The sequence below is a fragment of the Musa acuminata genome, chromosome BXJ2-9 (genome assembly GCF_036884655.1).
Source record: "Musa acuminata AAA Group cultivar baxijiao chromosome BXJ2-9, Cavendish_Baxijiao_AAA, whole genome shotgun sequence".
Taxonomy (NCBI): Eukaryota; Viridiplantae; Streptophyta; class Magnoliopsida; order Zingiberales; family Musaceae; genus Musa; species Musa acuminata.
In genome coordinates, this window is record NC_088346.1 from 6,661,324 (window position 1) to 6,686,464 (window position 25,141).

General features: G+C 38.7%; 2 protein-coding genes and 1 long non-coding RNA gene across 9 annotated transcripts; 1 reads left to right on the forward strand and 2 right to left on the reverse strand.

The window, feature by feature from the left end:
- Nucleotides 1-2,829: 2,829 nt before the first annotated feature.
- LOC135622858 (patatin-like protein 3) lies at nucleotides 2,830-4,685 on the reverse strand. Of its 4 annotated transcripts, none has more exons than XM_065125116.1 (3): nucleotides 3,679-4,685; nucleotides 3,411-3,473; nucleotides 2,830-3,341 (listed from the first exon to the last, which is right to left on the reverse strand). In XM_065125116.1, exons 1-3 carry the CDS (start codon nucleotides 4,585-4,587, stop codon nucleotides 3,012-3,014), a joined length of 1,302 nt encoding a protein of 433 aa, XP_064981188.1. In that variant the 5' UTR covers nucleotides 4,588-4,685; the 3' UTR covers nucleotides 2,830-3,011. The 4 variants fall into 4 exon arrangements, with proteins under 4 accessions (XP_064981188.1, XP_064981189.1, XP_064981191.1 ...); XM_065125117.1 differs by having other exon boundaries at nucleotides 2,831-3,332; XM_065125119.1 differs by having other exon boundaries at nucleotides 3,017-3,332; nucleotides 3,411-3,514.
- On the forward strand, nucleotides 4,681-9,621 carry LOC108952046 (uncharacterized). Its single transcript, XR_010491184.1, has 3 exons — nucleotides 4,681-5,130; nucleotides 6,620-6,814; nucleotides 9,498-9,621. It is a non-coding gene; the product is annotated as an uncharacterized LOC108952046 (long non-coding RNA).
- Nucleotides 9,622-11,141: 1,520 nt separating this feature from the next.
- Nucleotides 11,142-19,654, reverse strand: LOC135622860 (histidinol dehydrogenase, chloroplastic-like). 4 transcript variants are annotated; one of them, XM_065125124.1, is made up of 16 exons: nucleotides 19,497-19,654; nucleotides 17,523-17,660; nucleotides 17,148-17,269; nucleotides 17,017-17,069; nucleotides 16,830-16,902; nucleotides 16,150-16,251; nucleotides 15,959-16,060; nucleotides 15,774-15,845; nucleotides 15,646-15,708; nucleotides 15,521-15,562; nucleotides 14,837-14,896; nucleotides 13,468-13,578; nucleotides 12,764-12,934; nucleotides 12,248-12,338; nucleotides 11,756-12,042; nucleotides 11,142-11,649 (listed from the first exon to the last, which is right to left on the reverse strand). In XM_065125124.1, the coding sequence occupies exons 3-16, from the start codon at nucleotides 17,238-17,240 to the stop codon at nucleotides 11,638-11,640; spliced, it is 1,332 nt and encodes a 443-aa protein (XP_064981196.1). In that variant the 5' UTR covers nucleotides 17,241-17,269; nucleotides 17,523-17,660; nucleotides 19,497-19,654; the 3' UTR covers nucleotides 11,142-11,637. The 4 variants fall into 4 exon arrangements, with proteins under 4 accessions (XP_064981196.1, XP_064981195.1, XP_064981193.1 ...); XM_065125123.1 differs by having other exon boundaries at nucleotides 11,142-11,597; nucleotides 11,704-12,042; XM_065125121.1 differs by having other exon boundaries at nucleotides 11,142-12,042.
- Between the last annotated feature and the right edge of the window lie 5,487 nt (nucleotides 19,655-25,141).

A 25,141-nucleotide genomic window follows, 5' to 3' on the forward strand; every position in this document is an offset into this window, starting at 1 on the left:
CTATGTTTTTGTGTGCGTTGATCATATGGGAATAATTTCAATGGTCTGCATGTTCAAGTTCTTAAAGAAAATTAGAAATGAACTTTATTACTTTTTTTAATTTATTCCTTCCGTTCAAACATTATATAATATGCATGCTAGATTCTCACAGTAGGACTTGAACTTCTAACCCCTATCTTGACACCAGATTGACTAGGGGGACAGACTAAAAGTATTTTTTGTCATAAATAAATGTGTATGTATATGAAGACAAAGAAGACATAATTATACAGGACAATGCTACAATATGACACTTGTGATGTAAAAAACATCAAAAATTTAACAATGACTAGTGTTCTGATTAGCCACTATGAAAGGGACTGACAAGGGTTGCATTCATCCCTAATCCTTCCTTTGGCACTAAATCTTAAGCTCCAAGGACAATGGTGCAAATCCCCAGAGATGCTACCACAGCATCAACCAGGCTCAAAGCATAGGAAGAAACAAAACCAAGCAGTAGAGGTACAGATCCTTTCTTGTGCATTGGATCACACAAATATATTTGTCTTACTCTTGTGGGTATCAGCTGTGGAATCTTAGAGACCAGAGTTGACTCAAGGTAAGTTACCAAGAAAGTTCTTCAGCAACCTCCCATTGCTATCTGCACATCATTATATATATATATATATAGTTAAGAAGGTAATTACCAAGAAAGTTCTTGAGCAAACTCCCATTGTTATATGTGCATCATTCTTTAGAACACATCATGAGCTGTGTTAACAATGGGAGTAATAGCACTGTCTTCACCTCCTTTAAGAGGTGAACCCACAGTAATAGCATTGTCTGACTGAATCTTTATTTTAGCTTAAGGTTACTACTACTTTTCCAGATGCCAGCAACAAATACCTGTTAAGAAATTAAAGTTACCAAGAAAGTTCTTCAACAACCTCTCATTTTTGTCTGTGCATCACTCTTGAGAACACATCATGAGCTATTAACACAACATACTTCAGATTAATAACATTTGTGTGTGTTTGTTTGTAAGTATATGTAGATAGATGGTTACTACTTCCCAGATTCTGCAACCTGTCATTGCTATCTGCACATCATTGTTTAGAACACATCATGAGCTGTTAACACAGCATATTTCAGATTAATCACATTCATATGTATATATTTAGAGATTCAGTTAATCTCCTTTTGGAGGTGGACTTAAAGTAATACAATATTTTTGACTAAATCTTTTGTATTAGCTCAAATTTACTATTTCCCTGGTGCCACCAACAAGTTCATTGATTACGATTGAGAGGTTTCACACACATTTATCCATGTGATGAGCAGCCATGCATCCTTGTCCTATTCACCAAACTTTTATGGTGCATGGTCTCTGTTTCATATTTTAACTAAGACTCCTGTTTAGGTCAGCTGTGCTAGTGGACCCTTGTATCACACACATTTCATTGCTGCATGTCTCCTGCTTCATGTCTTAGTGGACCCTTGTATCACACACATCTTATTCCTCCCATTCTTTATTGATGGGTGATAACAATAACCTACTCAATTGTCATGTTTCAGCTGATTTCTTGATTTGATCTCAAAAAAGGGGAAAAAAAAAACAGTCAGATTTATGGTTTAGAAGTTTAGATGGGTGTTGTTCTTGGAGAAGGTCATGACCTGATGACCAGCCATATCATTCAGCCATAACGGTGCAAGAAGAGACCATATGCAAAAGAACTATTATTCTTTTGCTTAAATATAGATGATGAGCACTGATACATGAATGCAATCATCATATGTTCTGAATAACTCCGCTGGGAATTGTATAAGTAACTAGTATTAGTATGCTACACCATATTGATTTATCGTTGCATGCATTCAGCACGAGCTCACAGTATCTGTCTGCATGAAGAACTCCCGTGCAGATATTATCGAAGAAGACATTGTTAGAGCACTGATTGCCTGTAGAAAGATACAGAACTCTTGCATGCTCTCTCTCTCTCTCTCTCTCTCTCTCTATATATATATATATATATATATATATATATATATATATATATATATATATATATATATCACACGTTTACCGTATAAGACTAGTGCAGAAATGGAGAAGGAAATTAGTTGTCTAACAAAAAACTATATAGCTGCAGAAAGATGTGAATCTATTACTAATCGTACACCAAAGGAATCCAAAAGCTTCAACCACCTTCTAATCTTCATAACTGTAAATCATGGAGACTGTATCATCCAAGTGGGTGACAAACTAAACATGGACACTGAGCTCTTCTTATGCCATGTTGAGCCAACACATGATGAGCTGTTGCTCCGTATCTAGTGGGAGGTAAATTAGAGTATCAACAGAGATGCAGATTCTCCTTGGGACTGTTTGTTTGATGCCCCTCTCGACATGTTGGATTTGCACCTGTGGTGTATTCGCTGTGGGATCTGAGACGACCACAGGGTTGACGAAAGGCAAAGGCAACTTGGAAGAAGTTTCCTTGGCTCTCATGCAGTGGGCCGTGTCTTGTCTTTCCAAACCTAGAGTTGCACCAGTGTTGTCACTTCACTCTCAGTGATGTGTTCATCATCAACTCGAGTGAGAAGCCAGCCTCGTTATAGTTCAGAGGTTAAACCCTTCAATAATGCAACTACATCACTTTGGTCAAACGAGTGCTATTCTGACTCCAACGCTCGATTATACTTGGGTTTTAGATTGCTTCTTAATGCTATCATATGTTTTTATTTTACGACTTTGATTTTTTCGAAAGAAAGACATTATCTTCCAAAAATCATTTAGATGATCACATATAACTGGGAATCATAAGTTCGAAGGTAAAATAGTGTCCATCTTGAATTCCAAACACAATTAGTATGAGAGATCCAAATTCACATTTCTACGGGTTAATAATTTATCGAACAATTTCCAAGCTTGAATTGATTTCCCACGTCATATCCTCCACTTGGGAAAACGCTCATTTTAGAACCCCACAACAGTCTATCCACAACCCGCTATCTCGACTCTACCGTCTCCATCATGTTGATGTCGTGCTCGTAGAAATAGTCGTGGTAACGGTGACCGTGGTCGCGGTCGTCGCCGACGACGTTCGCGGCGTCATCACTTGCTTTAGCACCACCGTCGGGATCGGGCCCTTCTTCCTCCACTCCTCCTCCTTCACGAGCTCCTCCGCGAACCGGTCGAGCTCGTCGCCGTTGGTCCGCTCCGAGATCTTTCCTCGCCCTCTGAAGAGCAGCGACTCCACGTGTCGCTGTGACAGCACGCGTTCTGCTGCCTCCACCGAGCTCTTCGAGCTCGTCGTCTTTGGCGTGCAATTCCCCGACATGAGTGCGGTGTCCTGCAGAGGCTATCCATCGGCCGTGGCTATAACTACGTCATTGTAGGTACAGTTTGCTCACGGAAGTTGAAGGTTTACCTGTATGCGTAGGTAATTGCTTGCTCTACCGTGTCCGAATGCCGTCGCCACCGCTTGATCCACCTGACGATGATCACAAAAGCCACGGCTTTTGATGAGTTAATCTGAACCGTCAAAATATTTGATCATAGATGATTGTGAGAATGTACGGTCAGGATACGTTTTCTACCGACAATTTGTTAGGGCTAGAAAATGTCTCGAAGAAAGAGGAAAAGAAACTGAAAGCAGCGGGCGGGAGAAAGGAGACGGGGCAGTCCGGAATCCGTACCATGTCGGCGAAGCCCTCGCCAGCGATCCTGACGAGCTCGGCGGCACCCGGTGCGGCTGGCGCGGGGGCGGAAGCGCCGAGAGACACCACCATGAGGTCTTGCACCCCGGCCGCGAAGGGGAACTCTGGCTTGTTGTGGAGGACGTGCGTGATGGCCGCGGCCACAGGGTTGGCCATCGCCACCGCGGCGCCCACCGCGGTGACGCGCGTCCGCCCGTCGACCGACCGCAGGTCGACCGCCGCGTTGGATGCGTCGGCGCACGTGGCCGCGCACACTTCCCACATCCGGAAGTCGTACCCGTCTGCCTCTACCGCGTCAGCCCGCGAGAACAGGAACGGCGCCCCCGTGGCGAGGTCGTAGCACGGGATGAGCACCGGCTTGACGGTGTCCCTCAGCGTCGCGTCGCCGAAGATCCGACGGAAGAAACTCCCGGGTCGACGGAACATCCCACGGAATAGGCCCCTCCCGGAGGAGAAGCCGCGCCCGCGGCGGCGGCTCTCGGAGAGGAGGAGGTGCAGGGCGTCGGTTGCGGAGAACAGGGGCCGACCGTCGTGGTCCCTGGTAAAGAGCATCGCGACGAGGACGCCGCCGGCGCCGGAGCCGGCCGCGACGTCGAACATGTCGGTAACGCGGGCGGATGGGTCGCCGGAAAGGTGACGGAGGGAGGACTCGAGCCGGGCGAGGGCGACCGCGGCGAGGAGGGCATCGGAGGGGCTGCCGCCGCCGTCGATGGACAGGATCCGGATCCTTCCTCGGGCACCTGCGGCGGTCCGGGGGGAGGCGCCAGCTGAGGAGTAGGAGGAAGTGGGGAAGAAGAGCTTGTTGGGGTCGTCGAGGCCGAAGAGGAACTTGCTCTCGAGGACGGAGAAGATCTCGTAACTGAGCTTGTCGGCGTCGACGAACGCCATCCTTCCGAGAGCGTGATGGAAGCGGTCGAACCCCACGGAGAAAAAGAACCGAAACGGATTTATCTGGAACGGAACGGAGGACTCGAGCTTGGAAGGCGGCGAACTGCTCTTCCAGCTTAAATAGCCAAGGGGAAAGGCGCGCAGGTCAGGGTCACGACCGCGTAGCACGTTAGCAGAACGTGGGCCTAACCCGTACGTGAGCCGCAGCAACCGTCGGATGAGCCGCAAACGGTCGAGATCGGAGGCGGGGAGATGCGCTGCGGAAAGTGGGACGAAGGCTGATGGGGCGTCGGTCGCGTCGGGTCGGTGGAGGGTGATTCGGCGAGTACTCGGCGGGGAGTTCAGATGGGCTTGCACGTGTGGGACGACCTCGGTGCGTGCGGTCACCGACGGCTTCGGTACTGGGGGATCGGACGCGATCGCATGGATCCCAGGACGGTGTCGGGGACGGACGAGACAGTGACAGCGGCGAATCAGGTTGCGCCACGCTTCAAATTTTCTTTTATGGCCTGCGGGGATCAGAAAAAGGAAGAAAAAATAGAGGTAATACTGTCCATATCTTTTAATTACATGGCTTTAATAGTTACTTACAAAAGGTGATCAATTTATTAACTTGATAGGTCACATAAAGGTTTTAGCTTTTTACACTTTGTCCTTCATAAATTATTTTCGTGAATCGTATCCTTATTAACTAGATTACAAACACCATCCTGTTTATAAGAATCAGCTTTTTTGAAGACTAATTAACATTAATCAAATCAAAATATTAAAAAGAATTAAAAATTTGACGATTAAAAGAGTTATCCAATGTGTTGATGGATCGATATGCCGTGGTTGGTAGAGTCAGCACGGCCTGTCCACTGGGCAATGTCTGGAGTCTCTGGTCGGATGAGCCGAGTTTGAAGATCGATCGAACACCACTTTTAGTGTCGGCAGCGGAGATTTGACGAGTGCTTTCTTGCCTGCGATGATAACTTTCCTGGAAAAAAGATCGTCGTCGAGTGTTTCCTGACTTTGGTTCCTCCGACGATCGAGTCAGTGGCGGGTTGGAGTTTCTTTTTCTTCCCCACTGGCCGGATACCGACCAGGTGCTTTTATATTATTGTATGAGGGTCGATCGTACGCGGGCGTAACGACCGATTCTCGGGAGATGAGGTGATACCTTTGTGCGGCCATCGCTCCGAGATGCACGGGACGACGCCATGCGGCGTCGTCCCGAACTTTCCGGGATGGGACGTATCGAGCCACGCCTTGATACGGTCTCGCGTCGCTCGTGACGCGGCGTGGACCCAAAATATACCTTATCACAATGCAAATACTCTCATCTTTTGCAAGCCTGAATAACTTTGTTAATTTATTGGATTAAAAATCAAATAAAATAACAAATAATTAATTGGTTAGATTAATTAATTCAGTCCCAAACCATATTTATTCAGATGACTATTAGGAAATTTTTAGACTCTATTTATTTGTGGTTCTATTTACTTGTGGTTCGAATGTGTACTAAAAGAGAATTATACAGTATGATATATGCATATAAACACATACCTTGTTGGTATACTTAAAATTTTTCTATCTTGATACTAAAGTTTGGCATTAATCATGTAAGTTGTTGTTAGGTTTATTTTAATTAGATTGGAAGTTTTTGGGTGCGGGTAAGTTTCACTTGTTGAGGGATTGATGAGGAGCAAGACAAGAATACGAGATCAATGATACATTTATAATCTCAAACCTTAACTTGGTACATGTAAGACTTAGTCAAATCATGTAACTTGGTACAAATCATCTCATTTCATCCAGCATAGTTCTTTCTTACTCGAGCCTTGATTTCACTATGCCTAAATACCAGGATGGTTTTGATACCAAATATCATGATCCGAATGTGCTAATTAATTTATTAATTTTGTTTGATCGAAATCGTTGATCAAAATATTTGAACTTCATTTTTAACGTTAGACTAACCCGACATAGTTATTCAAAAAGACTTCTTGTTTTATATGCCGTCAATCAACTTTTTTCATCTGAGTGTTAGGTTTATGCTGATCAACTAAAGTCTCGGAAGGCTACTCTTGTGGAGTCCTTGTTTGATGAATGAAGGGTTGGTGCAAAGCATGGTGTAATACAAAAATGGGTACCAACCACTTTATTCCTCCTGGTTTGAAGGACTACTTGTCTTGGCAGCACACGGAGGCATGGACTTGTTATTTAATTCCACAAGATAATGCAGGTATGTTTGTCTTCATTACACGTTGGCCTCTTTATGTTATTGGCTTTTTCTTTCATGGGCTATTCAACCTCTCTTTCTTTCTTTCATAAAAAAGTGCTTTCGTTGTGTACATGTTGACATGAAACTGTGCTTCCTCTTTTGTTCATATATATCATGGTGAAGAGCAGATGTCATTTAAGGTTCTTCCCCGCATTCAATAAAAGCTTAGCTACTCTTTCACGCAAAGGTCGGTGTTGAGCATTACTAGTGTTCTTCGATAAGGAAGTCAGTCTTATGACTTGCACTGATGGCAGCTGAGCTAGTAAAGTGATAGAAAGTAATGTTTAGTATTGAGTTGAGTGTAGAATTAAATAAACTCATAATTATGAGGGGCTTATTTTGCAGCACTAAGTTGGGTTCTTTTTTAGGTGTAAGTATAAGTATTACTATATTGCTCAAGAGTAAGTGAGAAGAAAAAACAGAACTTTTCGTGTGGTAAACTTTATAGGAACATAGATTGACAATTGATAGTACGAGAGCGTAGGTTGATCCTCATATTCTGCACTGTTCGGGATCTTATCTACTGGATTCCTCATAAGTTTTTATTATTATTCCGCGTATCAATGATCCGATTAGATGAAAATTAAGGAGTTTGGGGCATGAGGATTATATGTGGAGGTAAGCAGATATAAATTGTGTATAATTCTTGAGAAAAAAAGGGAAGCAAGTTGTAGTAATTAAGAATGCTTTATTACACTTTACTGTATCTCTACTTTCAACAACTCGTGCAATCTCGTTGAGATGTCATCTTTTCTTTCTTGACACGAAAGATTCAACTATATAGTCCACAGAAACGACAAAAGGTACAAGAACAATTTGATTACTTTGTGCAACATTGTGATGAAAAAAATTACTTTTCATCATATATTGTTACATCTTAAAAGAGATAATTTTAACCATATTTTTTCTTATTAATGTATCTGATAATATTGTTTGTATGGATTGTGAAGTTTTTGATATATGAGGTAAATAAAGACATGGATTTTTGTGTTTTTCTTTTCAATAAATAAAGTACAGTTTCCAGGCCTAGTATTTCTACACAGCTCCAAAGAAGTAAATCTTTGACTTGTATTCATTTACTAATTAGTTAGATTTTCAAAATTTTGAAAAATTCTACACATTTCATACATAGATATTTTTTGTTGGCCAAAGTAAATAAAATATAATTTAGGTAATAGTATGATAAAAATGAATGAGTATAATTAAGATGAATGAAAAATAAATTCCTATAAAGTAATTTTTTTTATCTATATTAGGTATATTATTTTTATAAGGAGACATTGACGAAGATATTGTTCATAAAATGAAAGCTAGATAGTTAAAATAGAGGGAGACACTAGACTTTTATTTGATCATCATGTGCCCCTGAGAATAAAAGTAAAATTTTGGAAGATATTTGTTAGGCTAGATATGGTCAAAGAGTTAGGTGGTTTAAAATGATATGCATAAAAAAAAACATTGTGGTTGGGATGAAAATATTAAGGTGAATGCATGGGATTTCTAGGAAAAATATGATAATTTTTTTCTTTCACAAATATGATAATTGTTGGCATGAGCATGACAGCATTCTTTAGTTGGCATTTTCCTGGCTATGTTACAGCATCATTTATAAATGTTATCAGCTTAATTACCAGCTTGCGCCGGTGACTTGATTACTCTTTTATTATTCTCTATGATGTGAACTGTACCAAAGGCTTCAAGCTTGATCAGGTCAAGTAGGTAGTAGCTCTGGCTGATATCAACTTTAGTGGGTTGGCTTCAAATATACTTGAACATAGTTGAATAACAATTGCAGCAACCCAACTTTCTCTTATATATATATATATATATATATATATATATATATATATATATATATATATATATATATATATATATATAAAGAAACATGCAAATGTTAGATAATTCAAAAGAGAGTATAGAAAGTTGCATGCATGTGCAGCATGGTCTAACCTTATCCTCATCAAAAATACTTCAAATTAATGCCATTGAGAACTTTATTGACTCAATTTCAACCATAAGCATGCAATGAACATGACATCCTCTAGTGATTTATTTATACCCAAGAAATGTTCTTTGAAAGTGATCTATGTTAGCTTGCATACAAAGAAGAGTGCTCTGTTGTTCTGCATAAAGTAAGTAGAGAATGGCCAACTCTAAGTTGATTGAGAAGTAAAAGTGACATCTCTTCTAATTGATGACAATTGTTGCATGAGCAAGCATCAGTGTGGGTGGGTTATTATCAAGGTTATCATCATCTGTAGCATTAGTGTGTGCAGAAACTGGCTTTTGTGCCCCTAACGTCGTTGTTGGGTGTTCAGGATATCATATCTACACCACTTTATCCTGGACCACCAACTCTAGTTATTGTTCTTCCTATGTCTTCTGCTCCAAGTGCAATATAAAAGTGCTTCTTTTTCCCCTGGACCTATCTCTTTAACTTGTTCTAATCTGTTGCCAAAATTTCATCATTTACTTTGCTAGTGGAAGTTCAATCACATGTCTATCCTATTTCTATTTGTCACCAATAATAACTGTATTATGTGATGAAAATATTATGAGAAGGAATATATGCAAATGCCATGGAAATTGAAAGTTGCATTTATATGACATCAGTCTAAGATTATTCAATTCCTACCGACAGTTCTCGCAGAAAGTACGTTCAGCGTGGATCATATCATGCCGCATCAGACGACAAGGATCATGCAGCAGTACAGTTATTGCGTCACTTCACTGTCCAGCCAAGCAATTCAATATGATCGAGAAGCAAAGGTGAGGTTACTGCAAGCTTGAGTACACCATGCTTGATTGTTTATAGCAGCAGGAGTTACTACTCCAGTTTCCTCTTTCTTGCTATTCCACAACTACACTACTGTGAGATCATTCATGATTAGCCCTTCGCCCTTTGCAATCCATCTCACATGTCTTGTCTCTTGCTTTGACAAAGTTTTCTTATAAATTTTTATGGGGGTTGCATGAAGGTCAGAACCTATAAAGTTATCTATCACTTTGAGCATGTTAATTGTGTAGGACTAGGATCTAGATTTTTCTGTTTTGATCGAGAGGAACTTCCCATTTAGACACTCTACTAATAACAAGCATAAACAAATCTAGTCATTTGACAGTGTTTATTGCATACTCTTATGAAACTAGTATGGACAGATCCAGAAGCACCATGCGTCTGGTTGTTTGAATACTGAATTGCTGTAGAGATGACACATGCCCCATATATAATGAATGACCATAAATTTTGAGTTGGCCATATTTCGTTTTACATATCCCTAGTTGGGTTTGATAGAAATAGACAAAACCAAAAATTAAGAGTAGTCCTTTCCTGCATGATGTTTAGCATTTGAAGTTTTCCAAAAGTACCTCATAAACCTCCAGCGAGGATACTTATCGATGATGTTTTCTACATCCCTCTGTTCTATGAATGTTTGTGTAAGGTTTACAAGTAACCTGTTATTATTTCAGGTACACCATGCCTGCAGTAAACATCAGTTCAAAGCATCAGAAGAGTTTCTCACTAACCTTTGGCATTTGTGCTGGTACTTTAAACTTCATTCACCTACCACTGCTCTACTTTCCTGAAGGTTAGCACATCTTGTGATACATACATACATATAAATATAAATATAAATATAAATATATATATATATACATATATATATATATACATATATATATATATATACATATATATATATATATACATATATATATATATACATATATATATATATATACATACATATATATATGCTTTTGTATTTTAACTTGATCATACATCTTCCAATCCGTGGCAACACAATACATTATAATGACTTGCTCTGAGAGCTCAACATGATCTCATAAAACAAAGCTTTGTGGTGTTACCATGATCTTACACAGAGCCACGAGCTAAGATGGAGGACGGTAAGCTACTGTGGTAAAACTTTTAGATTGGGTTGTTTGACCTTCAATCTGATACCCTTTTGCATTCAAGACTTTTTAAGTTTTCTTATTAGTCATTATCAAATCTCCAAGAGATCTCGATGGCAGCTCCGATTCATGGCAGCCTTCAGGAGTGGAGGATCTGGCTATCCAACATCTCAAATTAAAAACTACTAGCTGTGGGCACAACCCTCTAACCAAATTTGACTAGTTATGTCTAGTTCAATTAAATCCAATATCCAGAGCAAGAATTTTGTGGTTTTCCTACATGAGTTCTTTGTCGATGATGTTTCTCCATAAACAAACCATAGACTCGAATCTTAAGCATGTGACAAATCACACATATAATAAGATGTACAGGACAACAATGAATTCATGAGAAACTCGAGGTCTGCACAAGTTCAAATATTACTTTAGACTAAAACAATCAACAATGTTGCATATATCAACCAGAAAAGAGTTTCTTGCATATTAGAACAGTAAAATGAAAGGATGGCTTACGTAGCAAACACCACAAGTTCAACAGCATGTCTACTGCCACATAAGATGATGTGAATACGAGCAGCAATGCCCTATCCATTTGGTTATTGGCTTGTCTTTTCCATTTGTTCGTTGGGATAAGCGATTGTGAACTTCAAAATGTTGCACAACAGTGAGAACACAACTTAATTAGGTTCTGCAAGCATAAACCGGAGGATGAATGTATCTGAGGATGTAGTTTTTGCACGTAAAAATGAGCTGACTGGTTTATGCACTCCCCACTTTGAGCTGCTTGTGGGCACTGAAGAAAGACGACCCCCGACAGCTTGACCTTTTAGCAGATTATGAATGATGCAAAATGGTAAAGGTCTTCAAGAAACAACCTGCTCAGTTCAGAAACCCAAACATTGACCGAGATAAGTTGTGCTTCAACGTACCAACTCAAATGGAGGAGCCTATGATTTTATAAGTTCCCAGAGCATTTTGGACCTGCATTATGTCAACTAAGCGGGGGGCAGCTTCGATTTCCTGCAGCCGAAGGGTAACAGCTCTCTTGTGAGCCTCCAGCCCTTCGACTTCTGCCATCTTTGCCACATGCGGTCCAATGTTTTTGAGACCTTCCTCGGTTAAGGACTGCACAGTTATGTATTTGAGAAATGAGTTTAGTGACACCCCACTGTACATACGTGCATATCCATATGTGGGAAGGACATGGTTGGTGCCGCTAGCATAATCACCAACGCTCTCCGGTGTCCATTGTCCTAAAAAGACTGAGCCTGCAGTGATCCACAGAAGTTACTAGACAATTTTAGCAAAGAATTTATTGTCCTCAACAAATTTTAACTGTAAATGATGCTTTCCAACAGATGAGTTTCAATTGATTGGAGGACTGTGTGATAATAACAATACGCTCCAAAGAGAGTAAAACAGAACTTCTGTCTCTAACATGTTGAAACAATGGTTATAACCATAGCAAATTACCAGCATTCTCAATGAGACCCTCCCACCTTTCCGCATCCTTGACGTTGATGATCAAATGCTCAGGAGCATACAAGTTCGAGAAGGAAATTGCCTGCAAAATACAATGTTTTTTGGTTCTTTCACAAGCAAACAAAAGGAGCTAGAACTACACAATTTAGCAATCCAGTGTAAACTGATGCTTCTGCTGTAAATAAACCACAGCCCAGAGCATAGAGCACAATATTGTATACAGATCCAGCGGATTGCCAGGACTCTGGTATTAAGCTAAATATGCTCAGGCCCATATTTCCAATCACTTCAGATGATAAGTTCAATACTAATAGGTTCAATATAATACCAAAAACTTCAGCAATATCCTTGAAACTTCAACTGCACCTAGAAATAAGCCCATAGGCACTATGAAGTAGACTAGTTAACTTAATTTAGTATATATATGTCGTTGCATTAGTAATGGATTTAGAACCTCTAGTCTGGTTGAAACCATGTGGCATGCACAAGCAGGTATTCAGAACCAACCTCAACCATGTCTCTGGCAAACACAACAAAGCTATGACTCAGTGCTTTTGAAGCATACTCTCCTCTGGGAAGGCTAGCACATTGGTTGCTAACTTCAGCCTGGATAGCATCAATATCCACTCCATCTCCGGCAACAACAAGAACCACCTGACTATCTGGACCATGTTCTGCCTGTAAATTTAGTAGAGTACAAAAAGAAATAAGAACATCAAACCAAGAAAGTTTTAAATGTCAGTTTGATACCTATTTTGGAAACATATTGGACCATACAGTACCAGTAAACCAGGCTATTTATGGACCTATACAACCCAGAATCATTAAATAAAATAATAGATAAATGAATAACATATGTACTAGTATCAACCTAAGCGTTTTGATACTGGCAGTTGGTCAGGTTGGAAAATACTAGACGGCATATGCTAATCTGACTGATGCTTAAAACCTTGCAACTAAAGACCTACAGAGCATCAATTTGAAAAGTGAATTCATATAAATTTAATATATTTTTGGTTTGCTGGTCTTAGAATTGACTACATTCGTCAACGTCTTTGACTTGGGATTTTCTGGAGCCTTATTCCAGATAATAGATGCCCACTACCTAATTAGCTCGCATAAGAAAGTAACAACACAAGAAATAAAAAGAATATTCTCCATCAAACACATGCTAATCAATTGAGCAATACAAGTGCAAACAGAGTAAAGACCTGAGATAGGAGATCTGCAGCTACATGAACAGGATTGGCATGCTTGTCAGCAATGACCAGAACCTCTGAAGGGCCAGCAGGCATGTCAATGGAAACCATTGCTTCACTGTTCTGCAGGAAAAGAGAAGTACACCAAAAAGCAGGTTAATCTCGGACCAACAAATTGGAAGGCTCTGCGGATCCACCGGAAACTGAAATATTGTAGCACCAAATCTCTGCTCTTATGATTAGGAGGATATGTCCAACCACAAATCTAAAGAACCATTTTAAGAGAAGAAACAACACGATATCTTGGGAAATCAAAATAGAAGCTACAACATTTTAAAAAAGTTTATCTAAATAGATTGAAAATAGAATCAGGAGAAGAAGACTATTACACAACAATTCTTACGTGTTCCATAATCAAATCCTTTCATTAACAGTGATAGTATGATGCTGCCAGGTTCTTAGTCAGGGCTAGTTTTAGCAATTTAGATTAAGAAAAAAATAGTTTTATTTAAAATCCATGTTAAATACAACTAATAGATGATATTTTGATTGTATCCAGGAGTCAAAATGATGTCAAATCTATAAAAAGTAGATGACAAGCATTAGTGTTACAATAGGACTTCTAAAATGAGAAAAAGTTGGGTAGTAATAAGAATTCTGTTACAGTTGACAAAAATTTACAATATGGTTCTAGTGGTTCTTTGTCCACAAAATGTCAGCCCTCAGTTAGAAAGAGTCCTTAAGGATTCAAAATATTGAAAAAAAGGATCTAGCTGAAGAAAACAATGAAGATTTCTAGTGGTGATTTTATTTCTTAACTTCTACAACTCTGTATAAGTGTGTGTGTATATATATGTATACACACACACACACACACACACACACACACACATATATATATATATATATATATATATATATATATATATATATATATATATATGTTCTATCTTGACTTGTTACCTAAAATTTATTTTTTCTGCTAATGAGAGCAACCATATAGCAAGCTTTTCTTTCCATTTGACATGTACATATGATACTAAAGATGATGGTTGTTCCTAGTTCCTACGCATCTTTCTCATCTATATTCTGTTCTCTTTCCATAGTTAACTCTTGTTCTATCTCGGCTTTTTACTAAAAGGTACTTTTTCTGCTGATACAATTAAACATATAGCAGGCTTTTCTTCCCATTTGACCAAGACTAGTTCTCTACTTATTCTAATTGGGCCCTGATCTCCGTGGTGTATCTCTGGACAGAGTCATCATAGTGCAAGCAAATACAACCTAAAGATTGTAAAATTAAAAGAGGAAAAATATGTGGAACCAAGGACAGAGAGTAAAGAATTAAAGCATAAGGGAAGCTAAGGAATCATAATCATACCTGGAGAATCATTTTCGCAGCAGTAACATATTGATTTCCTGGGCCAAAAATTTTTTCAACCTGCAAGAAACCATTAAAGGTTCAGATATTAAGTATATGGCCAGTCAATTGTAACCAACACTGAAATTGAGTTGAAGCAGATGATCAACGTCAAATAAGGAGATTTTGATGGATAGTTATGGTACCATCAACAGGGAGATTATAAACCATCAAAAGAAGATGACATATATTTAAGCACATTTGATATCATTTATGCATGGTAGAATAAGTACTGACAGCTGTCTTTGGTTTCATTCAAAACCAGACATTTGGATTTGGAGTAATTGCAGATGATGGTTAGATAATGGAAGGCCCCACAACAAAGTTTTTATTCAAAATGAAAAGAAGCTCACAATGACCGAAAGAGATACTGGAAAATGAGCTCATTAAGAAATATTTATGCATTGTGCACCTAACAAATACAAAGAATGCAACAAGAAGTGTTTGCTCTTTGATGCAAAAAAGTACTCACATGGATGATTACAGAATAATAGAAGATAAGCTGTAATAACATAAGCCCAGTAATCCTAGAATTTACAGTTACTAATTTTACAAGACAACCAACTGCTGTTGGTATATTTTCCTCAAACATATAAAAGAAAATAATTCATAAAGTAACCACCACTGCATACTGGAATTTTGTACCTTTGGGCAAGATGGAGTTCCCCAAGCCATTGCTGAGACTGCCTGAAGATATAACAGATAGAAATTAGTCAAAGCACAAGAAAAGCCATTTGCAGAGCAAAAAAGGGTGCTCAAAATCCTTGAACCTGAGCTCCCCCAGCTTTTAGAATGTGAGTTACACCGGCTTTCTTGGCACAATAAAGTACTTCCTGCAGCAAACATAATGGATTCAACTACATCTCAATGTGGGGCCAAGGTTCTTGTAGAAGGCTACCTTGCAAATGCTACCATCACGACTTGGCGGAGTTGCAAGAACAATAGTTTTGCACCCGGCAATATGTGCGGGCTGGTGCACGGAAGAAATCAAAAGTCAACCATATCTGTTCACCATCATGCATCAAAACTCAACATAACCATGACTGAACCGCCACAGCCATCCCTAGGAATAGATGAGCATACCACTGAAAGCATGAGAGCAGTTGAGGGTAAGACTGCAGTACCCCCTGGAACATAAAGCCCTACAGCGCCGATGCACCTTGCTATCCTTTTGCACCGAACTCCCTATGCATAATCATTACATCCAAAACCAGTTAATGAGAGCAAGAAAAACTTGGTGACAAAATAAAGAATACTACAAGTCATTTGCTTACTGTCATATTCTCAATATCCTTCTCAGGAACCCTTTGAGCATCATGAAATGCATAAATATTGGCATATGCCACATCAAATGCTTTCCTTACAGCTGGATCAAGCTTAACAATCACACAACAATACACAAACATTAACATGTATTGGTTGACGCAAGTACAAATAGATGACAACAAAAATACAAGTTTTCTTTAACTAAAGATATGACTAATACAACCACATTGCTAATGAGAGCAATTTCCCACAACTTTTTACAAAGTCTGATATTGACATGGTCTCTAATAAAAAAGATCCTGAAATCTCTTAAGAAACTTAATGGCACAATAACAGATAACTAACCACAATGATTATGCTAAAGCCCTTGAACTGATAACGTCTAGACCAAATGTATCATAAAAGGTTACTGAGAAAATGCAACATAACAGTTATGAAACATATTTGAATTGAAAAGACTTTTAACAATTTGGAAATAACCTGAAAGAAAAACCCTGGTAGCAATGATCACCTGCCCTAAAGTTGATAAGTGATAGACACAACCAAAAATGTCAAATGCATACTTGTTCAAAAATAGTAATACAGCAACTAAATTTGAAGACAAAATTTATCATTCTACAGTCAGCTCAAAAAGAAGAATTCACAGCATGTTATAATTCTCATTGGATTACTGTTAAAACCAACCTACCTCTGGAACCGGAAGATCAGAAACAAGCTCAACTACTTTGTCAAGTACAACTTTGTCAAATTTTGCCGTATAACTGGATCAAGAAAAGAAAAAGAGATTTTGGACTTCTGAACAACTGATAACTTCATTAGTTGTTCAAATGAAAAATTCTATACAATATTTAGAAGCATATGTAGGAATCACTGACTCTATTACTGCAGCATCTCCTCTGCACCGTACATCATCCACGATTGGGTTTACCTACCCATAAAAAGTGCAATATAATTTTCATAGTAGCTTTACCACTTAAAGGTCCAACAAATTCATTATCAAACTTACCACACTAAAAATGGATGAGAAATCAATACGAGGGCGAGCCTTGAGAGAATCAACCTCAGTATGAGTAAGCTCAGAAAGCTTATAAGATTTCATTGCACTCCTAACAATTCAACCTTTCAATCCTGTATGATCACCAATTGTCAATGTCAGAGGCACTGCATAACTTATAAAAGACAAGTACATAAAGTGATCATTTTACTTAAATTCTTGCTTCACAGCCTCATTTCACTAAAATGCAGAAATTGTTTAAATATTAAAAAATCCAAGTTATTCTTAAAGGTTTTAACAAATCAAAGAAATATGTCAGTAACCACGAGCAAAAAACTTTCCTACTGATAGAAACTGAGAATTCATAAAAACAGGAGGTACAAGTACCTTTAGGCAAATAGCATATGTTATATCTTGATAAATTAAGAGCACAAAGTCCCAGGGAATGGTCAATGGTACGAGTGCCAACAAATCTGTTAGTCCTTGGAAAAGTTAAAATTGTACTGTCCATTAGACACCTTTATCCTGCAAATGATGGTAAAATGACAATATAGAAAAACAAATTACAAAAACCATAGGCCTAGTTTTACAGAACAGGTAAAAAAAATTACTTTAACTAGAGTATAAAAGAAAAGCACACAGCATAACTGTCATATTCAAATTAATCTCATATTGCAATTACTCTACCAAGAAGATGAGCCCATCTGCAAATAATCTAAAAGGGAACACTAACTAAATATATCTGCATATTAAGCACACCTTCATATCTAGAACCTGATAATATGGAATCAGCAAATTAAAGGTAGTCCCTTATGATCACTGTCCGTCATGGGCAATCACGAAGGATCCATAACTATGTCAGATGAAGCTTAAGTGCATAAAAAAAATGAAATGTGCAACCCAATACGTAAGGCTCCGGCTAATACAGGGATTGTGGGGGATCAATATAAATCTAAATTGCAAAGAAACAACCTTATCATGATACTAAGGTTCATCTTCTAATAGTGTGGTTCAGTGCACAGAGCTCCTGCCAATTTAGGTTCTCAAGTAGATCATCTTACCCTAGTGAGCAAGTTTACGTCACTCGAGCCTTTGGTCTTAGAAATTCACCATCAATTAAAGGTCCTAATTCATTGTCATTAGAAATGTTGTTGCAGCTCTATCCAAGGGTTTAAATAGGCGCCCGAGCACTCGGGTGAGGTGAGGCCCGAGCGCCTCAAGCCTCGATCATGCAGCACGCTTCAATGAAGCGCCGCCTAGGCACTCGCTTGAACCCAGGCACCAGACACCTCAAGCGAGCGCCTGGTTGAAACAAAGTAACCGAATTAGAATATTATGTCTGGTTCAGTTGAACAGTAAATTACTTGGTTCGATTAAACTAAGCTACGTAATGTTACTAAAGTTACGCACGCAAGCCCCCATCCGTCGCCCCCCTGTCCCACTCCCCCACACAACCTTGAGCCATAAACCCTACTTCGTGCATAGCCGCCACCTCCTCTGCCGCTGCACAGGACCGACGCTTCCTCTGTCGCCGAAGGACGGATCCGAAGGCCTAGCTTTCATGTGCAATTCCCTCCGCAGCAGCTGCTTTCATGTGCAACTCCTTCCATCGTCGAGGGAGAGGACCATAGCTTCCTCTGCCGATGACATCACCGCCTGCAGCTTCCACTGCCGTCGTCCATAGCTTCCTTCGTCACTGGCTTCACCATCATTCAAAAGTTCCTCCATCACCTCCATCCTCTCCTTTCCCACTTTTCACTGTCGGTATCTTTTCTTTCCTTTAACTACTGTTAACAGTAGATTGTTAATCACTGTTTTCATATAATAGTCCTTATTTAGATTTTAGCACTACTAATCTCTATTTATTAAGAACTGTTATTAGGGTTTTAGGATTAATAACTAAGTGTATAAAGCAATTCAAAAGATTCATAAAAAAATCAAGAAAGGATCCTGCTTGGAAATAAATTAGAAACTTTTCATGGCATCAAATATCTTATAACATATATTGGCTCATAAAATCTATACTAGAGAGGGTTTTTCTTTGCTCCCTCGTGATACGTAAAATAAAGGTTTCGTAGCAACAAAAAAAACACAATTTTTAGAAGAACAGAGTAGAAAACGACGCGAAAATCTTCCTCCGAGCTAAAAACGAGCAAAAACATCTGTTTTTCCTTTTCCTGAAACAACCAAACGGATAAAGCTGAGATTATCTTCCAAATTTCGCGGATTAATATCAAATCCGACTGGATTCCGTGCGCTTAAGCAGCACAGAGTAAATAAACGCAAGAAAAACCCTAAATCCTTTGCAGGACAGGATGACAAAACACGAACCAAAACAAAAAAGAAGAATCATCGAAGCACCTGGCCCCAACGGAGAGAAGCGATCGCCGGAAAATCAGCAAATCAATGCGTCGCCTTCTTTGATCGGTTTAGAACGCACCGGGAATTCTTCCGCGCGTGGAATGGGGAGGATTTCGTGGGAGAGACGGAGTCGACGCAGATTTATCGCTCCTCGTCTTCGTACGCGTTGATCGAGAAGGAAAGATGACGACAGGAACAGTTTTGGTATTCATTGGGCCGGACCAATCCGGCCCATAATGTAGAGGCCGTCTTATATATATATATAAATATAAATAAAATAAATAAATAAGTATATATATATATATACACACACGCTAAACCAAAAAGAAACTCTCAAAAATTCAAATGATACAATAATTATAAAAAAATATTTATATATTTTATAAATTATTATTTATATATATTTTTTGTGAAAGCATTAAATAATATTTTAGAAGTACTAGACTTTAATATATTTTTTAAATTTATTAGCAAGTATCATTAATAGTGGAATATATTATATTTATTCTCAATATATCAATTACATTCGTATTAATTTAATTATTAAAAATTTATTATAAAATATTTTTTCCAGATATCCGAGTTGACTAGTGCATAATATGTCTCAAATCAATGTCATGTATATGTCGTGCAATGTAATATATTATTTTACTTTTAATAAAATTATTATTATTATATATATATATATATATATATATATATATATACCACCGTACGTAAAGAATACAAACATCAACCCATGTTAGAAATATATAGGGGACCTCAGGATTTAGAGGGACTTATGTTCAAATTTACAGGGCAAGGATGCCATTTGCTAACTTGTCAAGGATATATATATAAAATGGTTCGTCCAGGTAATATAGCGTCAAGGGGAAATGCACTCGCACGGCCACCGGGAGGGCGCGTTTCACAGACGTCGGAGACCTGCTAAGGACTTTAGGGTTTCGCTGCTGAGATCGATACGCTTCGAACAGGCTCAGAGTTTGGGATTTCCCGCGCTCCGCCTCTTCTCCATCCATGGAGGCAGTGGTGGTCGACGCCGGATCGAAGCTCCTTAAAGCTGGCTTCGCTTCACCCGATCAAGATCCCGCCTTGGTAACAGAAAAATGAACGAGAAAATCCTCTTTATGATGAACTCTGATTCGTTGTTGTTAGCGGCTTTCAGTAGGTTTTTCTTGAGGATCGTTGCTTGTTTTGCTCTCTGCTTTGCGAATTTTAACAGATAATGCCGACCAAGATGAAGCGCATGGTGGAGGATGGAGACGGGGGTGACGCGTCTATGATTGAGGAGGTGACAGTGGATCCGGTGGTGAGGGGATTCATCAGAGACTGGGATGCGATGGAAGACTTGCTTCGCCATGTTCTTTACACTGACCTTGGATGGGAGGTCGGAGACGAAGGGCAGATTCTGTTTGCCGAGCCACTCTTCATTCCGAAGGTCCGTGAGTTCGATCATTCTGCGCCGTCCTTGAAAGAAAACCTGATGCTTTTCGCTATCCTTATTCGCCGATTATAGAGCAGCCAATGACAAATGCCATGGTGATTTAATTGACCGGTTTGAACGCTTCTGCATATAATGCATTTTCTTGTTGTATTCAAATATTTTAGATTTTCTCTCTTTCAAAATTAAAAAAAAAAGAGACAGCTTTGCCAAAACAATCTTTCTTGGTGTATATATATGCAATTAGAAAACTAATAAAGGAAGTGCAAACGAAATAGTCAAACCAAAAACCCTGAATGAATCAACCCATAAGGTTCTGTTATGTAGCTCTTTGGTGATGGGCTTGATCTGTTTTGCTTAGCCGAGACTGACAAGTTGTTGGTTTGATTCTCTTTTTTGGTTTAGAAAATGGTTCAACTGAACCAAACTGCACAAATAACATTGAATAAAATAGGTAAAAGTGGTATATTCCAATTTCATAAATGTAATAGGTATATTGTGTGATGTACTGAATATATATTCTATAATAATGAGTGCAACATAATTCATTTCTATCATGGTTTTATATAGCATATTATCTAAAAGATATAAGGTACATTGTAGACTGACTAAAATAAACCCAACTAAACTGAACAACCTTATTTTGGCTTCAGTTTCTTTTATATGGTTTGTACAGTTCGATTTTAAATTATAATAATTGAACTAGTTCTGTTCTGTTGGAAATTTCCTAAAGCTGAAACAAACCTGTGAACTGTGTTTGCATTGATGAATTTTTTAGATTGGGTCGGGTTAGAGTCACCAGTACAGCGTTGTTTGTTATTGTTGCAGTATGGAACAGTTTTTAGACAAAGTATGTCGGAACATTTAAATCAATACACGAACTATGTTTTTAAATCATGACAGTAAGTGCAAAGCTAGAAAACAGAACAATATAGATGGGATCTAATTGGATGATGAATAGCCATGTACAAACTTTCTTATGAATATATGTTATTCCAATGTGTGAATTCATTTATGAGTTCACTTTGCTTATGCTGCTCTTTTACCCACTTAATATAAACAGGATTTTGTTGTTGAAGGAAAAACAAGAAATATGTTTTGTAATTTGTAATAAAGATGTGCCTGTCTTTTACTGTTAACAATTTGTTGAACGATGACCTAAAGTTTTCTTGATGTGCATTCTGCTACAGGACTTCTCCCGTTACGTTACGGATATATATATATATCCATCAGAATATATATATATATATATATATATATATATATATGTATATATATATATATATGTATATATATATATATGTATATATATGTATATATATGTATATATATGTATATATATGTATATGTATGTATATATATATGTATATGTATGTATATGTATATGTACATATACATACATATACATATATATACATATATATATATATATGTATATATATATATACATACATATATAAAGATTCAGTAGAAAAGGATGACAACAGAAGGCCTCTGGGTTGGATCGTACGACGACGCACAGCCACACCCGCACACTGGAGCTGCTCATTGAACTGGTCAAAGTACTCTGTGAAGCTTCAGAGGGCACACGCCGGGTGGCCTCAAGGGCGCTAAGACTCTCCATTCGGCATTGGCTCACACGCCAGGTTCCCCTATTCCTTGCTAGCCCAAGCCAAGCTGGGCTCGAGAGCTGTGGCAGAGCTGCTGGCTTTAATGACAGCATTTATGATCTCAGATCAAACATTAATATTGAATAGCTAAGCGATAAACTAATGAGAAATAGATTAAATGAAAGGTTCCACTAATCATTTCCACATTTTGGAAACCAAGTAAGATATCTCTGCTGCACATTTTCTTCGCAGCATGCAGTTGGCCTCTCAACCGAAATCGTCCCCTTCCTACCAAACCCAAGCATCTGTGCTTCCCTTTCAAACCAGTCGTTTGCATGCGGCGACACGAGAACCCATGCGAAGCCTCGTGACCTCCCAACCAAACTCCACACAACCCTCTAAAGGAACCCATTATAAATGCCCTCCCACTTCTGCACTCCCCTTCACCACTCTCTCACCGTTCCTTCTGGAGAACACTAAGCCATGGCCACCTCCATTGTCCTCTCTTTCTCTCTTTGCTTGCTCCTCCTCTGCCACAGCTCTCGAGCCCAACTTGGCTTGGGCCAGCAAGGAATAGGGGAACCGTGCACACGCCCCCTCGGCTTTGTGAGCCAATGCCGAATGGAGAGTCTTAGCGCCCTTGAGGCCACCCGGCGTGTGCCCTCTGAAGCTGGCTTCACAGAGTACTTTGACCAGTTCAATGAGCAGCTCCAGTGTGCGGGTGTGACTGTGCGTCGTCGTACGATCCAACACAGAGGCCTTCTGCTGCCATCCTTTTCTAGTGAATCTTTATATATATATATATATATATATATATATATTCTGATGGAATGCAGTGATGTCTTAATAGTTGCAATCAACAATATGTAATAAGGCCAGGTTGGAGGGAATAACAATTCCTCTAGAGAAAAAATGTTTGTTCCAGAGAAGATTGTGTAGGTTGTATTGCAGCCAGAGAAAACATATCACAGGTACATATATATGGACTTAAAAGATCGGAATATATTTCATCACATCAAAGAAACTCTTCGGAATTGATCAGACAGGAAAAGGGCCAAAGGTTCCTGTCTGACTAACAACAGAAGCAGATATAATTGAGCCCTATCCAGAGAAGAAAATTTACATGACTTCAATTTTCCCCGTTACAGATTGAAATCCTCTTAGCTTGGGACCACATTAGCCGGACAAAATTCAAACCAGAAAGAGTTCCATTCTAATGCTAGAACAATGCACAGAGTCTGCATTTCCTAGGAAGTCGTGGACAATCGTCTAGATTTGGCAAGCTTCTTCTTCCAGTTAAGCAAGTTGAAACTTGTTGAAACTACATTAATGACCATTCTCAGTAGTCAATAATAACAATGATGTCCCAACCAAGCATTACCTGTGTAGTTTGGTTAACATGTCCATGGTGTCCCAACTCAGCAATAGCTATGCAGTTTGGTTAACATGTACATGTTAAAGGTGGGTAATAAGTGGTATAAGTAACCACACGTTTGACTTCAATAACCCGCAAAGAACCTACAGTTCACCGACTAAGCACAAGGATTCTCTATCAGTAATTCAATTCCACTGGCGACTTAAACAACCCATGTGACCACCAATAATGCAACAACAACATCCAAGTGAAACTTAAAATTATTCTGTTTCTCATTTTTAAGCCATTTGAATTTTTAACAATCAAAGATTGTCATGACAAGTTATAGACTAAGTTATTCAAAAGAGTCTCTCAGGTAATTCATATTGATAAAGTACTGGTGCTCATAGATAAAGATACACATGATACCAGGAACACTTTCTGAATGTACAGAAAGTAATAGACACCAATTTCTCAGAAAACCACCTAAGATATTTACTGCCAATATATATCCAAAAAAGTAACATGACTATACTCCAAAAACAATCAGGCCTCATTTAAGACAGAAATTCACAACAATCAACATTTGACGATAATTAGTAGAATCCAAAGATGTAAAAGACAAGCATCTGATTCTCTTAGCAGATTTCCTCCTTTCAGGTAAAATATCTTATGGGAAATGAGTGTGCGCCAAAAGGTAAAGCTCATTCAAGATTTGGCTTGCTCTTATGAGACTGAACGAGTGTACAACATTCTACTAATCACCCGGAATGGGTTACATGCTCAAATATTTAGCATGGACTAGGTATTATGTTTGCACATTGATTTTTGTTGATTTAATCTGCATACTGTTGGATGATGCATTTTTGTTGGCTTGTTTATTCTTGTTGATTTAATTCCCAAGATCGTAGTGAAAAAGATAAAGATGAAGGGTTGTGTTAGGTTACTGTTAATCAATGGAACATGGATCTTTATGATTTTTGTTGTCGTTATTGTACTCTTGGATGATGCATTGATGCTCTTATTTTTTTAAAGCAGAAATCAGTGGTGTATTGTTTTGTATAAAGCTTTTGACCTCCAAATAGTTGGGGTATTATGAATTCTCATTGCCATGTACAAGTTCTTAAAGAAAATTAGAAATGAACTTGATTATTATTTTTTTATTTATTCCTTCCGTTCAAACATTATATAATATGCATGCTAGATTCTTATAGGACTTGAACTTCTAACCCTTATCTTG